We start from the raw sequence: 17,811 nt of genomic DNA, 5'->3' as shown, positions 1-17,811 counted from the left end.
AACTAATTATATCGTATCATTCTTCTATATCTTTTGATTTAAAAAAAATGTACTAATAGAAGGAAAAAAATACACCCAGTAAGGAACACATCTGAGATCTACGCAACTTGTAAGAATAAAAATACACTAACGTGTATTTTATACATACTCTTTATCTATATTATTACATGAATGCTATTTTAAATTGGTAGCTAACAATAAAAACTTGAGCTTAAAATTTACCCTGGGGCTTTTTAAAAACCAATTCCAACTCAGCTACCCATTTGTTTTTCCACTCAATTCACTAAAACAATAAATGTATATTTTGCAGACTTGCTTTGTGTTTTTAACAGAGGCATCTGGTGTATTATTTTCATTTTGTAAAATAATTCATATAGAAGAGAAAAAATATATATCTGTATAAGAAACATTACTGCAAGTATTTGCCTTTTATCAAGTAACTATCTGCTAATGGGACTAGATTTCTGCCTCTTTGAATTGTTTGCCCATCATAGTCACCATGTGGTCCATAAAGGGAACTGGTCTCACACAGCGTCATTCAGTGTGGGCACAGTGAAAGGCACATGGGTTTCAGATGATCTCGGTTCAATACCAGGCTCGATAGCTATACAGCTAATTTCAGTCAAATAGTTTAACATCCACTAGATTTTATGTCCTTCTGTTTCAATGAGACTGGTGATTATATGTGCTCTCCTCATCTGATAGGATGAGTTGGTTAAGTCATGAATATGAAAGCATTACACAAGTGTTTCCCAGGTGGCACTAGTGGTAAAGAACCCACCTGCCAATTCAGGAGACCTAAGAGACGTGGGTTCATTCCCTCCATGGGTCTAGGAAGAACCCACGTGCCTTGGAGCAACTAAGCTGGTGTGCTACAACTATTGATCCCGTGTGCCTAAGCCTGTGCTCCGAAACCAGAAAAGCCACCACAATAAGCCTGTGCACTGTAGCTGGAGAAAACTCACAAGCAGCAATGAAGATCCAGTGCCCCCCAAAATAAATAAATCAAATGAATAAAATTTAAAAAAAACAAAACAAAAACAAACAAAAAAAAGAATTAACTTGGGAACTTCCCCACGCAAGATTAATAGGCCTAGAAGGCATTCTCATGTACAACTACTTTCCATATTATAACATACATGTTTATTTATGCATCTATTTTTCTGCCTAAAGTGTGAGTTCTTAAAAACAGAGACCTTTTTTTTTTTCTTCCGTTTGTCCTTCAGGCACTCAGGATAGGGCGTACCACCTATGAGGGACATTTGCCGATTATATATTGTTGCTTCTACTCTAAACCACATCTGGGCCAAAAATCTCTATGCAGCATCAAGAAGCTGGAAATTGAAAAATCATCAAATTAAGATAATAATGACCTGGAATACAGCCACATGACAAAGAGCAAAATAATACTGTTCCAAAAGTCAAGCCATCACTCCTTTGTTTCAAAAGCCAATCTCATTATGCCTAAATATTTCACAGAGATATTATTCACTTCTTTATTTTTGGCTGTTCTAGGTCCTCGTTGCCGCAGGGGGTGTTCGCTAGTTGCGGTGCGAGGGTTTCTCATAGCAGCGGCTTCTCTTGTGGAACGCGGGCTCTAGGGCCGTGGGCTTCAGTAACTGTAGCGCGTGTACTCACTAGTTGCATCTCCTGGGGGGCGCCAGAGCACAGGCGCAATAGTTGTGCACAGGCTTAGCTGCTCTGCGGAATGTGGGATCTTCCTGAAACAGGGATCACACAGGCCTGCCTTGGCAGAGGCAGATTCTTTATCACTGAACCACCAGGAAGCCCCTCAAAGAGATATTCTGAAAAACCTACTGCTTCTGTTCACTGTATCTAAATAAAATCACCTAACAATTATTAATGATAATTGCGAGAAGTGTTTTATAAACTTTAATTTGAATGATAATACCCATTCTGGTAAAAATGTAAAGGAAAGATTTGAAAATAATGTCACATGGGCCACGTTGAGGAAAAATATATTTTTGAGTAAAGTGAAGATCGAAGGGTCCTGGGAACTAAGCCAAAAACTAAATATGTAGCAACTATAGCAACATGTTAACTCTCAAACAATAATTACTTTCCTACCGCCTTTATTACTTGAAACATTCTTCTTCTGGGGATTGATTCAGAATATGTTACCATATTAAGTAAAAGGCAGCTGGGTCCCAAATACTAAGAGAAAATTTTAAAAAATATTAATGATCTGTGTTTTTAATTTATATATTTCTTTCCTTTAGATTTCTAATTTTGTTTCTGTTCTCACCTATTAATAATTTTAAACATATCTATAACCAGATTTTAGAGAAGGAAATGGCAACCCATTCCAGCATTCTCGCCTGGAGAATCCCACAGACAGAGGAGCCTGGCAGGCTACAGTCCATTGGTTTGCAAGAGTTGGACACGACTGAGCGACTAAAACACTATATCCAGATTTGGGTTTTCTTAGCCTTTCTTTTTTCATGTAATTAGTCCCTTAATGCTTCTTTGTGAGTTGTATTTTCCAAGCTCTTAATCAACATTTCTACTTTTTCCCGAGTTTTAATGTTACTAGTTGTCCTTTAAAAATGTGACCGTCTCCAAGTATAAAATAAATATCTTCTAAACTCTTTTCATGTAATAGTTTTATTCTTTGGTTGACTAATATGATTCTCTGCTAGTCTAGTTAAGTGAATTTGCATAATAATAAGCAATTTGTAAATGCCCTAGTCCAGTTCAGCTATTCTTTTTAAGCAATTCTATTCACTAAGGTTTTAAAATGCTTTAAAATCATTTTTGTTTGATATTCTTCATAACAAAATTGTGAAATAGGTGAATATCAAACTCACTGGTATCTAAGTTTCTCAGAGATACTATATAATTAAGCTTTGATCATCCTCCAAGGTAAAACAGAGTCTAACCTCAAAAATATTAGTGACAGTATTACTTTATAAATCTGGATAGAATTGATGGAACATTCCTAAGGACTGAAAAGTAACAGTGAACTGATGAGTCTGCTAAACCTTTAGTGAGGTCATCTGAGGGCCCCGAGGCACTCTGCATTTGCATTTTCATTGCAAGAATTCGTGAAGCAAAATTCCACAGTCTTCTTCCTGGGGGAGTAGGGGAAGGGAACACCTGGGAGTTTGGGATTAGCAGATGTAAACTGTTATATACTAAGACAGATAAACAACAATGTCTGCGCACAGGGAACTACACTCAACATCCTGTGATAAAATTCCATAACGGAAAAGAATATGAAAAGAAGAATCTCTATATGAGTATAACTGAGTTACTCTGCTATATAGCAGAGATTGGCACAACACTGTAAATCAACTACACTTTGATGAAAAAATAAAATTATCAAAATAAAATAAATGTAATAAATGATTTGGCTTCCCTGTCCATCCTCTACAACTAACATAAATCCAATTTCCCACCACTTTTGCTCATTCTTCTTCTTCCATGGGTTTTGAACCCTACTATAAGCCTTAACTCTCCAAAATGTCCTCCAAGTTTAGACCTATGTCACTTCACCTAAGGATTACCCCCATTTAACCACTTACATTAATTTAGACATGCCCTGTATTTTGGCTTCTAAAATACCTGGTTTTCTTAACTGTCTGCCTTCATTTTTCTCTTAGGGTCCTTTTCCCCCCAACAAACTCCTTCCATGCCACTTGTTCCTAATGGATTGATATTCTCCAGGATGATATATTTTGACCTCATCTCTTCTTCAGTCTATATAAGTCTGAAGTGATCTTATCAACCACAAAATCCTTAGGCAGCACGTCTCTGAAATCTCTCAAATGTCTCTCCACCCTGGATGTTTCTTCTAAGCTGAAACATTAGGTTCCCCATACCTATTAAACATCTCTAATGGATACCACATAAGTATCATAAACTTTATATGTCAACACAGCTCCCTTGAAATGTTTTTCATTCTGAATCTTAGTATATGCAATCACCATTCACTTAGGCAACCAGGCCTCAAATCCTGGAGTCATACTAAAATGTTCTGTTTTACTTCCCACAGTTAGGAACACTTCACTCATCCAAAAAATTTGAGAAACTACTATGTAACCAGAAATTAAGCCATGTTCTAGCCACAGTGATCCAGCTGTAAAGAATCTGCCTGCTAATGTGGGAGACACAGGTTCGATCCCTGGGTCAGGAAGATCCCTGGGAGAAGGAAATGTCAACCCACTCCAGTATTCTTGCTTGGGAAATCTCACTGACAGAGCACAGAAAAGGTGGTGGGCTAGTCCATGGGGATGCAGAAGAGTTGCACATGACTTAGCAACTAAACAACAGGTCATACTGTAGCAAGCAAGGCAGACACCATTCTTACAAAATGTATATCTTAATGAAATGTATAGAGGTAAAGAGGTCATTCATATCATAATCTATGTGAAAGACACTCCCAGAAGTGTCGGGGACTCTCAATATACAACCTACGAAGCTATATATGGTACTCCTGCAAACACAATGTCAAAAGTACAACAGTATAATGTTCATTATTTTTTTTACTATGTCTCTACATTATTATGTTCCTGGATGGCCGCAACAGCTCTCTAACTATTTTATTTCTTTTTCCCATAGTTCCTATGCTATAGCTCCTCTACAATGTTGCCAGAATAATCTTTCTAAAATTCTAAGGTGACCACAGCCTTATACAAAGCACTGCCAACAGGATGCAATTCAAAGTCCTTAAACTGGCCTAAAAAGCCCTCATGATGGAGCCTCTTTATCCTCCATTCCTTCACGCATTCTCTGCTGTGGCCACGCTGAGCTCCTTGCCAATCTCCATGCCTAGCGTACTTTCTCACTATTCTAGGCCTCAAAACATGCATTACCAGAAATAACACATTCCGTATGAATCACATCTTCGTGCCCTTTACACTTATCCCTGGCATCACTTTCTAAAAAGTCTTTCTTATGATTTACCATGGTCTAGGAAGAAGAGGTGGCAAGAATACACAGAAGCACTATATAAAAAAGATCTTCATGACCCAGATAATCACAATGGTGAGATCACCAACCTACAGCCAGAATCCTGGAATGTGAAGTCAAGTGGGCCTTAGGAAGTGTCACTACAAACAAAGCTAGTAGAAGTGATGGAATTCCAGTTGAGCTATTTCAAATCCTAAAAGATGATGCTGTGAAAGTGCTGCACTCAATATGCCAGAAAATTTGGAAAACTCAGCAGTGGCCACAGGACTGGAAAAAGTCAGTTTCCATCCACTCCCAAAGAAAGGCAATGCCAAAGAATGTTCAAACTACCACACAATTACACTCATATCACACACTAATAAGGTAATGCTCAAAATTCTCCAAGTCAGGCTTTAACAATACGTGAACTGGGGGCTTTCAGATGTTCAAGCTGGTTTTAGAAAAGGCAGAGGAATCAGAGATCAAATTGCCATCACTGAAAAAGTAAGAGAGTTCCATTAAAATATCTACTTCTGTTCTACTGACTATGCCAAAGCCTTTGATTGTGTGGACCACAACAAACTGTGGAAATTTCTTAAAGAGATGGGGATACCAGACCAGCAGATCAGCCTCTTGAGAAATCTATATGCAGGTCAGGAAGCAACAGTTAGGACTGAATATGGAACAACAGACTGGTTCCAAATAGGAAAAGGAGTATGTCAAGGCTGTATATTGTTACCCTGCTTATTTAACTTATATGAAGAGTATATCATGAGAAATGCCGGGCTGGATGAAGTACAGGCTGGAATCAAGATTGCTGGGAGAAATATCAATAACCTTAGATATGCAGATGACACCACCCTTATGGCAGAAAGCAAAGAAATAAAGAGCCTCTTGATGAAAGTGGAGAGTGAAAAACTTGGCTTAAAACTCAACATTCAGAAAACTAAGATCATAGTATCCAGTCCCATCACTTCATGAAAAATAGATGGGGAAACAGTGGAAACAGTGAGACTTTATTTTCTTGGGCTCCCAAATCACTGCAGATGGTGATTTCTAGCCATGAAATTAAAAGATGTTTACTCCTTTGAAGCAAAGTTATGACCAATCTAGACAACATATTAAAAAGCAGAGACATTGCTTTGCCAACAAAGGACTGTCTAGTCAAAGCTATGGTTTTTCCAGTAATTATGTATGGATGTGAGAGTTGGACTATAAAGAAAGCTGAGCACCAAAGAACTGATGCTTTTGAACTGTGGTGTTGGAGAAAACTCTTGAGAGTCCCTTGGACTACAAGGAGATCCAACCAGTCCATCCTAAAGGAAATCAGTCCTGAATACTCACTGGAAGGACTGATGCTGAAACTGAAACTCCAATACTTTGGCCACCTGATGCAGAGAGCTGACTCACTGGAAAAGACCCTGATACTGGGAAAGATTGAAGGCGGGAGGAGAAGGGGACAACAGAGGATGAGATGGTTGGATGGTATCACCGACTCCATGGACATGAGTTTGAGTAAACTCCAGGAGTTCGTGATGTACAGGGAAGCCTGGCATGCTGCAGTCCATGGGGTCGCAAAGAGTTGGACACAACTGAGTGACTGAACTGAACTGAACTAAACTGAACTAAAACTAAACTGGGACTTCTCCAGTGTTCCAGCAGCTAAGACTCCATGCTTCCAATTCAGGAGGCCCAGGCTTGAACCTGGGTCAGGGAACTAGATCTCACATACCACAACTAAGACGTGGCAAAGCCAAACAAATAAATATTAAAAAAGATTCATCATGGTCCTATAGGTGCCCCACATCTGCCCTCTCATGTCACCCTGCCACATGCCTGCCATATTCCTTATGGAATTAGGGCATAATAACAACTTTGAAATTCTTATCAACTTGACTCTAAGCTTTTTAGAGCAGGGACCCTGCTTTGCTTATTTTCATATTTTGCTTGCTCTAACTAGGCCATTTGGATATGACCTAAATCAAATCCCTTACGATTATACAGTGGCAGTGACAGACAGATTCAAGGGATTAGATCTAATACACAGAGTGCCTGAAGAACTACAGACAGAGGTTCGTAATATAGTACAGGAGGCAGTGATCAAAACCATCCCCAAGAAAAAGTGCAAAAACCAAAGTGGTTGCCTGAGGAGGCCTTACACATAGCTGAGAAAAGAAGAAAGTGAAAGGCAAAGGAGGAAAGGAAAGATATTCCCAACTGAAGGCAGAGTACCAAAGAATAGTGAGGAGAGATAAAAAAGCCTTCCTAAGTGAATAATGCAAAGAAAGAGAGGAAAACAACAGAATGGGAAAGATTAGACAACTCTTCAAGAAAATTAGAGATACCAAGAGAACATTTCATGCAAAGATGGGCACAAAAAAGGACAGAAACAATATGAACCTAACAGAAGCAGAAGATATTGAGAAGAGGTGGCAAGAATAAACAAAAGAACTACACAAAAAAAGATCTTAATGACCTAGATAACCACGATGGTGTGATCCCTCACCTAGAGCCAGACATCTTGGAGTGCAAAGTCAAGTTGGCCTTAGGAAGCATCACTATGAACAAAGCTGGCAGAGGTGATGGAATTCCAGCTGTGCTATTTCACATCCTAAAAGATGATGCTGTTAAAGTGCTGCACTCAACATGCCAGCAAATTTGGAAAACTCAGCAGTGGTCACAGGACTGGAAAAGGTCAGTGTTCATTCTAATCCCAAAGAAGATCCAAAGAATGTTCAAACTATCACATAATTGAACTCATTTTACATGCTAGGAAAGTAATGCTCAAAATTCTCCAAGCTAGGCTTCAACAGTATGTGAACTGAAAACTTCCAGATATTCAAGCTTGACTTAGAAAAGGCAGAGGAACCAGAGATCAAGTTGCCAACATCTGGTGGATCATAGAAAAAGCAAAAGAACTCCAGAAAAACATCTACTTCTTCTTCATTGACTATGCTAAATCCTTTGACTGTGTGGATCACAAGAAACTGTGGGAAAATCTAAAAGAGACAGGAATACCAGACCACCTTACTAACATGCTGTGAAACTCGTATGCAGGTCAAGAAGCAACAGGTAGAACCAGACATGGAACAACAGACTGGTTCCAAACTGAGAAAGAAGTTTTTCAAGGCTATATATGGTTACCTTGACTATTTAACTTAAATGCAGAGTACATCATGAGAAATGACAGGCTGGATGAAGCACAGGCTGGAGTCAAGATTTCCAGGAGAAATATCAATAACCTCAGATACACAGATGACACCACCCTTATGGCAGAAAGTGAAGAGGAATGAAAGAGTGTCTTGATGAAGGTGAAAAACGATAGTGAAAAAGCTGCTTAAAACTCAACATTCAGAAAATGAAGGTCACAGCATCCGATTCCATCACTTCATGGCAAATAGATGGGAAAACAATGGAAACAGTGATAGACTTTATTTTCTTGGGCTCCAAAATCACTGCAGGTGGAGACTGCAGCCATGAAATTAAGACATTCGCACCTTGAAAGAAAAGACATGAAAAAACATAAAGTGAGAGTAAAGTCAAGTCGCTCAGTCGTATCCGACTCTTTGCGACCCCACAGACTGTAGCTTACTGGGCTCCTCTATCTATGGGATTTTCCAGGCAAGAGTACTGGAGTGGGTTGCCATTTCCTTCTCCAGAGGATCTTCCTGACCCAGGGATTGAACCCAGGTCTCCCACATTTTAGGCAGACGCTTTACCAGCTGAGCCTCCAGGGAAGTCCTAAACATACAGTGTATTAAAAAGCAGAGACATTACTTTGCCAACAAAGGTCCATCTAGTCAAAGCTATGGTTTTTTCAGTAGTCATGTATGGATGTGAGATTTGGACCATAAAGAAGGCTGAACACTGAAGAACTGATGCCTTTGAGCTGTGGTGTTGGAGAAGACTCTTGACAGTTCCTTGAACTGCAAGGAGACCAAACCAGTCAATCCTAAAGAAAATCAATCCTCAATATTCACTGGAAGGACTGATGCTGAAGTTGAAGCTCTAATACTTTGGCCACCTGATGCAAAGAGCTGACTCATTAGAAAAGACCTGATGCTGGGAAAGACTGAAGGCAGGAGGAGAAGGGGATGACAGAGTACGAGATGGTTGAATGGCATCACTGAATCAAAGGACATGAGTTTGATCAAGCTCTGGGAGATGGTGATGGATAGGGAAGCCTAGCGTTCTGCAGTTTATTGTGTCAAAAAGAGTCAGACACAACTGAGTGACTGAAAAACAAGTTAAACATGTTGCCTATAGCCTGAAATATAAGGATCACCCATTCTCAAGCCTCTGCCCTTCAAAGGTATAATACTTTTTCATTCATATAGAGATAAAAAGTTTCAGAACAGGAAACAGCGTTTGTCTTTTGGAGGGTTTACAGGAACACTGTGACCAGACCTACCTGGACAGCAGCAAGAACAAAGGGTTCCACACAAAGAAGTCTGCAGGGACCAACCACACACCTTTTTCTTTTAGCATAAAAGAAGCCTGACTTCTACCTTGGGTAAGATTGTTCTTTGGGACACTAGTCCACCATCTTCTGGGTCTACTGGCTTTCAAAACGAAAATTCTACTCCTAACCCCAGTACCTTGACTTATTGGCCTTTTACGTTGTGAGCATTATGAGCCTGGGCTTGGTAACACACATACTCTTAGCGGCTGTATTAACAGCCTTATGAATAAAGACCCTTCTCTCTTTGACTTGCCTCTACTAGCTACTCATTGCTGCTAATGTAACAGATATTTAATACACTCTTTTTGAAGAAAGTCCCTCTGGATTCTGGTTGCAACATGCTGCCACAACTGTCTGACAAATTCAGTTATTTTCTACTTGATCGGCTTTGATTCCTCAGCAGTGTCCATCAGAGCTGACCGTTCTCTTTCTTGAAAGGTGGACTTAGCTTCCTAACACAATGCCCTTCTGATTTTTTCTCTATCTCTCTGGTTACTTCTCAGCTGCAAAGGTTGTTCTTTTATCAAACCATTAAACATTCCTCCTCCGAAGTGTCTTCTCCTCTCTGGAGCTCTTTTCCTATCTTACTCTTTGCAGGTTAATCAATCTGTGCTTTTTATAGAGGTAGAAAAGTAAATTCATTCTGTTTAATGAATGGAAAAACATATTTTAACGAGCATAGTTCCTATAGTAATATTGAACAAGGAGGGAAACAAGAGAGGAGCAAACCACTGGACGATTTTTGAAAAAAAAAAAAAATCTTAAGCAGATATATAGCATTAAAAGGACATTTCCTGAATAAGTTTTATAAAGACAGGGTTATGTGGAGGGCAAGGAAACTTAAGGGTTATCTTGTCCTGTAAAATATAACAGTGATTCTCATAATGTTAGTGAATATAAAATCATCTGTGTTTGTATGATATGGCTTTGATCCATTAAAGACAGTACTGTGCATTTACCAATGCAAAAGTTGTAACAGCCTCCCTCAGGCAAAAGTGCTTAAGTGTCTGATAATGTCTAGTGACTTGCTTAAAAGAGGATAAAACAACACACCCTCAGGCAGGCAAGAGGATTTAAATAGAGCCAATTTAGGAAGCATAATACTTTAGCAAATTCAGAAATTAATCCAGATTAAGACATTTTGCTTTTAGGATCTATTTCAAAAGACCAATTCTACAACTGTAACTTACAAGTGAGAGCAGGGAAGGGAGTGAAAACATACATGCTATAAATATCCTCATATGTATAAAAGCATACCTTCAAAACCGATAGAGCAAAATCATCAACATGAATTATCTCAAAGTGATAGAAACATAGCTTCACTTTTAATGAATAAATCCATTGGGAATGGGGAAGATTGTAATTCATACTAATATAAAGAATCTAGATGTGTAGATAATACATCTGCACATGTCTTTTGCATAATACAATTTACAGAAAGCTGTTCAAGGAGTTATTTAATCTGTACGTTTCATCCATAAAACGGACACATTTTGTCTATATGCATGAAGTAAGTTATGGATCAAAGGTACCAAGTCTCTAAAGCAAACTTAAGAATTTAATTGAAATTTTATTGCTACATATACATATCCTATCCTATCTAGGTGAAACTAGAAGTGATCTTTTTATAGTCCAAATTGTGCTCTGAGAGCTAAACTTTCACATCTGAGCTCAACAAACTCCCAAAGACAAATCCATAAGATGATATAAGTGAGGCACATTAAATCAGTGATTCCATGTATAAAAACCTACCACTCTGCATGAGAAAGGATCCATTTCACTCACTGTTATACCTGAAATTTATTCTGTTCATGTAACATGGACACACAGTGTCTACAGTTAGTGATTTCTTGGTAACCCACTGTTAGGTTTTGTTTTAAATACTTCTAGCGACAAAGATCTTCACTTTGAGAGGGTAACAGGCAGGAAGGCCAGGGGTCTCCAAATGGAGGAAAGAGGCTGCAAGTGCCAGACATTTTTATCTCTCTCAAGCGGCAGGAGGAAACAAACCAGCGATATTGTTTCTTCTCTATACAAATTTAAAAGGTTTCTCTTAAAATGCTGTGTTGCCATGACACCTGGTCTCACCTGAAGCTAACTACTCTCAAACCTTGAGTTAACCAATACATTTCTTTTTCTTATGGAAATGTTGTCTTAAGCTATGACTCTATCTTCAAGTTGGTTCCGCCAAGTGGCCCAACTCAGGTATTGTTCCCCTAATCTATGTAAACGAAACTATTTGTTGGTAACCTGCCCTTCTACAAGATTCAAGTCAATCGTTTTATGGCCAGGGATGAATTATCTGGTGCCATTCTAAATTTTATGACATTCCTTTCTTTTCATTAACAGATTGTGAGTGACTATATAACAATAATGTATCCGGCCTGAGGACAGTCTTTGGATTAAACCCTCTGGCTAATTCTGTTATCTTAAAACATAAATTATGGGAGTAGGTCTGGTCTTTACAAGGATGTATCCTGCCTGAGGACAATCTTTGGATTAAACCTTCTGGCCAACTCTGTTATCTTAAAATGTAAATTATGGGAGTAGGTCTGGTGAGGTCTTTACAACCTCCAGACATTCTTTGGATTCAATGGAGAGTATATAACTCCATTGCTAATACTAGCAAAGCGGGTACTCTTTCTGCCCCCTTCTGATGCCTATGTCAGAAGCTTTCTCTATCTCCTTTATACTTTAATAAAACTTTATTACACAAAAGGTCTGAGCAATCCAGCCTCGTCTCTGGCCCCGGATTGAATTCATCTCCTCTGGAGGCCAAGAATCCTAGCATCTTATCGTTCAGCAACAATCTTTCAACATCTTGTATAAATATTTCTTTGTGACTTTCATGACCAACTTAAAAATTCATTGAAAATCGTCACATGATCTTACCTTGCTTCCATTTTCTCTGGCTTCTCGTTCCATCTTGAGGTCGGAAATCAGAAGGTTCTTGTATTTGCTTTTTCCATTAGTGCTCTGGTCGTCTATTCTGTACTCCGACGTCAGCTGCGCTGACAGGGGACTGTCACTCAGGTTCAGGGGCTGCTCGTCCTGCTCCAGCCCCGCTTTGCCGTCACCGTTGGAGTCGCCCAGCTCCCTGCTGTGTGTTCCCCCCGAAGCGACTGAACTGTGTCCCAGAGTCTCGTTGCCATTGAAGCTCTCTGTGGCAGAATCATCTGGTGGAAAGGAAAAATTTATATTTCAATTTTTAAGTGACACGCTGATAAGTTTCTACTTCAACAAACATTTATTGAGCTCCTATTCTGGGCTTGGCCTGGTATTAACTCGTTTTACATATGATGGACAGTTTAACTTGTGAAGTAGCCGGTATCATTTTTAACTTAGTAGGCATAAGAAGTGAAGTGTAAAATAAATAGAAGATATAATAATCTGAAGACAAAACAAACCATTCAATTGCAAATGGAATCTCAAAGAAAAGTAAATTAAAAAAAAAAAGAATTGCCAATTATTTCACAAGTAGTTTTCATATTTTTCAGTGAGAATATCCAGATTCGGTGAAAACTCTCTGATGAGAGCATTGTCCACCCTGCTAGTGGGTTATATACTAGCACCAGCTTTATGGGTGTTTAATATGCATCTGAAACATCAAAAATACTCAGAAACTTTGCTCAGCCATTATAAAGGCTTTAAAGCCTAAGGGGTTTAATCATTGCACGCATCTCTCCACAGATAAAAAGACACTGAAATCAGTGTTGCTTATATCAATAATACAAAATTTTAGAAATGATACACATTATCAAAAATAGAAATCTGGCTTAATATGGGCTTAATATACGTTGGAACATTTAGAGTATTATGGAATTAGTCAATATCCCATTTTAAATATGCAGGAAAATGTGAGTCAAGAGGCACTAAATGGAAAAAGCTAGTTACAGAAAGGTGTGGTCAATATGACCCCAATTTTGTGAAAAGAAAACAGATAAATACAAGAACAAAAAGACTGAAAAGTTGTAGTCTAAAATGTTAATACTGATACTGTCTTAACAGTATGACACTGGATTTTCTAACATATTCTCTATTATCTACTCTATATAGAATTCATAATGTACTGTAAAGTATATCATTTATAACATATAATACATAATTTTCTAATAACAAAAATGGAATAATTATAGAAGAAACAGGGAAGGAGAAGAAGCAGAACTAAGAAAACTTTTCTGGCTTTAAAATACAGAAGAAAATTGGTTAGAAGAAAATAATATCAATGACAATGTATTGAGAGCGAAGAAAAATAAAGGTTACCTAAACAGTAAAATTCTGTTTCTCTTAATTTATTCTTTATATCCATAGTAAGAATTTGCTATTCATTTTAAAGCCTTATGACTGAGAAAGGTATTGAACTGCTTCCTTTAGGGCAGAGTCGCTGATGAAACCATGTAAATATCTGTGGCTTCATGTGAATTTTTTGATTTCCAATATTCTCAAGTTTGCTTTTCTTTAGTAGGGTGCAATGAAGTATTTGATGTCTTCTAATCAATTGAAATCATGGAAATAATGTTTACATTCTGAAGGAGTGGTATAACTCACCTGTTAGTTTATTTATTCAACAAACATTTACTGAGTGCCTATTTTTGGCCAAAAGCAGGTAAAATATTTGGCCAATAGAGAATCTGGTGCCTTCAATGAGTTCACAGATACTTTAGTAACAGAAAAATAAAGATGAAGCTAAAATACAGAGCAAAAAAAGGAACAAGGGATCCAGAACAAGGGATCAAGATATCCAGAAGGTTTTCTAGAGAAGGTGGCATTGGAGTTGAATCCCAAAGCTTTAATCAGGTGAAGAAGTCGGGGAAGAGCCTTCCCCACCTAGAAATTGTCAGTGCAAAGTCACAGAGGAAAGAATATGCAGGCCCATGAGAAATAAGAGAAATACAGAGCTAAGTGCCAAAGAGACGCTGATGAAAAGGAAACTAAAAAGGGAGGAAACGAAGTGTTTTGTGCATCAAAGAATTTGGATTTTATCTTGAGAGCAAACAGAAATAATTTTAATTAACTGTGGGAAGTGATGTGAAAAAAAAATGTTTTAAAGAGATAACTCTGTCTTTGATGAGGAGAATAGTGTAAAGGCAACAATCTGGAAGTTGGGGGGGACCATTAGGAGATGTAGAAGTCATCTAAGTCAGCTTGTTGAAAGCTCAACAAACTCTAAGTAAAACAGCAGCAGTGCAGAGTAAGAGGGGGTGACTAAAAATATTTTAGAATAGAAAATATATGTAAAACAAACATACAATTATCAAAGCGGAAACATTGGAGGGAGGGATAAAACAGGAGCTTGGGATTAACATACATATACTACTATATACAATAAATGGATAACCAACAAGTCCCTACTATACAGCGAAGGGGAACTCTACTTAATATTCTGTAATAACTAAATGGGAAAAATATCTGAAAAAATGAACATATGTGTATATATAATTGAATCACTCTGATGTATACCTGAAACTAATGCATACTTGAAAATCAACTATATTTCAATAAAAATTTTAAAAAAAGAAGAGGTAAGATTGGTAATGGTTGGACACAGGGCTCGGAAAAAGTCTAGGTTTCTTACTCTAGTGAAAAATGAAAACAAAGGGCATTCAGTTTAATTTTCAACAAAACAGTATTTTTTAAACAATTCTCTGGACATATTTTGTCAGAAAATGAAAATGAGTCTGCAGGGCAAGAAATTACTCTGTCTATGTACCCATTCAAGAGAAGACCTCATTTGGTGAGAAAACAAGAGAATTTAGGAAACTGGCCGTTTAAGTAATATATATAGCGGTTTCCATAGCTATCAATTTGAGAAACTGATAACATTCTTTTAACAATGAACTATCTAAGGTTTAAGAAACAAAATTAGGGGAATAACTTATGTAAGTAATTTGGAATTTTAAGGATGCCCTTCTATGCTAAGTCATATGGCTATGCTAAAGTATGAAAAGTTATTTCTTTTTATTTCTAAGAAATCCAAAGAAAAGTATAATGGACTGATTCAAGTCCAATTACTTAATTAATGAAGAAAATTGTGATTTTACATTTGTGTACTTGAATCCCTTCAAAAATAAGAAATATTTTATGTAAGAAATTATCATTACATTAAAAATATATAACCTCAAAGATATATTTAAAAACTAAATCTACATTCACATAGAACAAATCCAATGTCAATTATAGTCAAACATGCTATATCTGTAATTTTAATCTGACATCATCATACATATTAATAAAGAATATATCACTTATTCATTTTTCAGATAAGAGAAGGGTTAGCATTTATCAAGAGAATCTTTAATAAAAGTCATATATTTATAATTTCAGTATAAAGGATAAACAATAAAGAAAGAAAATATTTTTAGAGAGAGTGGTTCACTCCAGATGTTACCAAGGTAACTAAATTCAACAGCTTTACATATTTCAGCTCCTCAGTAAATCATCTGTTTCATGAAGGACAAATTATTTACTCATTTGTATCAAAAACATATTGACATATTTTACCTTGTAAATGGTAAAAGAATCGATTTCATATGCCACTGTTTCAGAAATCAAAATTTAAAACAAAGTTTTTGATGTCTATATTAGAAAAATTTAATATAAAGAAGTGAGCAGACATTAAACTGAGGATTCATTAACCATTTTTTATTACCTACTTTCATAAAACCACATTCATCGTTTTCATTCTCTCTTCCTTAAAGATAATTTTTTCAGAATTATAGACCACAAATCTGAGACTCCTGTTAATCGTAACAATTCACATCTGATTACTGCTTTACAAGGGAAACCTGCTTTCTTACCCAGCAGAGTTTGCTCCATCCTGAGTGGCTGCAGGCATGTGGGTACCAGGCTGCTAGACACAGAGTGTGAGGTTTAGATCTGTAGTTATGATCATTACGTTAACAGGCCCAGAATGATGGTGCTCCTCTCAAGTTTCGGTCTGGGTACCACAGCACTGGAACCAAAAACTGTGTGAGTCCCAAGGAAAAACAGCACCTGGAGCTTTGGAAATTAAGAGTGGCCAGGATGCCTAGCAACAAAGGAGAATGTGGAATATGATGACAGGTAATGCGGAATCTAGTGACATCAGAAGGGCAGTTGGATGTTTGAGTTGCATTTGCGCTGAGGTTAGTTTCGATGGGATGGATTTAGTGCTTTGAAAGAGGCTGTCCACTTGAGCTTGGCTGTGGCTCTTGTCTATATAACACTAACATGGGTAGCAGGCTATTTCCTTCTTTCTCCTTCCCCACTCCTCATTTTCTCCACAAGTTAGTACAGATGCTAGAAATATTGTTTAAATTATTTCTAACATCTCCACCAGAATTTTGTGTGAAGTAAGTTCATCAACACCAGTCAACAGCTTTCCCTATATAAAATGAATTAACCTATAACAGTATGTGTGATATATGGCTGTGGGTATATTTAAATATATCTATATATACACATATATGTATATCTATTTTTTACATATATAAATATTAATAATATATATATGTGTTTGAAATCTCCCAAAGCACCTGACCTACTTTCTTACTCACTTTTAGTAGCTCTTCATTATGGCCTTTAGGCCAAGTGCCTTGGGCAAAATGAATAGGAAAAATATATATCATCCTCATTTTAATTTTAATACTTGGAAATTTAGTCCTAAAATGCAGGTCAGATGCCCATAGGGTCCAAAAAAAATTTTAATGTTTGCCTCCAAATGCAATATAGTCTCCTATCTCTAGTCCTCTGACTACATTTTGAAATCAAAACATTCAGACGAAGGAGAAGTTTACTGATGCAGATAAATTCATATGTGTGTTACATATGCATGCATAATTACTACTGAAAGGTTAAAAGACACTGATTCTAAAATGATCAAACTGATATTGGGAGTAAGAAAATAACAAGGAGATTCAATTTTCAAGTAAATTAATTCTACAGAAGGGTGTTATCCCAGTCTGGGAGCTCCAAATTCAGACCATGTCATTGCAAGGACAGGCTCTAATTACAGGAGCAAGCTAGAGAAAGCACCAAAATAAGCTATATGTTCCAAAGGATATCAGTAACCTCAGCACAATAATTAAAGAAAACTAATTCAGAGCCACCAATGAGGAGATAATAATATGCATTTCTTTATAGCACTTTGTTTACAAAGTTTAACTTAACCAAATACCTATTGTGTGTTAGACACTCTTTCTGGGATTTTGAGACCAGAGAGACTCCATGTAGAATTTGCTCTTAACTTGACTGTAACAAAAGAATTACAACATAAGTCAGAAAACAGTATTTGTCCCACATAAGTTTCATACAAGGCACAATGAGTAAACAAGGTTTTCGGAGAGAGAAAAGTTGCTTATACATCATGGGGGATGAGGATGGTATCAGTTACAAGAGGTGCAATCTGAAGGAGGTGAGATACACATAGATACATATTGGTGGTGGTGTAGGTTATTCTA

At 37.3% G+C, this 17,811-nt stretch overlaps 1 protein-coding gene across 7 annotated transcripts in view; it reads right to left on the bottom strand.

Annotated features, from left to right (window-relative positions):
• NOL4 (nucleolar protein 4) overlaps positions 1–17,811 on the bottom strand; it is a 449,173-nt gene that overhangs the window by 196,304 nt on the left and 235,058 nt on the right. For all 7 annotated transcript variants that reach the window (XM_043444301.1, XM_043444307.1, XM_043444302.1 and 4 more), the window contains one exon: positions 12,266–12,549. In XM_043444301.1, the coding sequence (XP_043300236.1) occupies positions 12,266–12,549 (284 nt within the window). The remainder of the gene's footprint in view (positions 1–12,265; positions 12,550–17,811) is intronic.

Source organism: Cervus canadensis, chromosome 23 (genome assembly GCF_019320065.1).
Source record: "Cervus canadensis isolate Bull #8, Minnesota chromosome 23, ASM1932006v1, whole genome shotgun sequence".
In the NCBI taxonomy this organism is placed as follows: Eukaryota; Metazoa; Chordata; class Mammalia; order Artiodactyla; family Cervidae; genus Cervus; species Cervus canadensis.
Note: the sequence above shows the minus strand (reverse complement) of the source record. Positions and strands in the feature narration are given on the sequence as shown.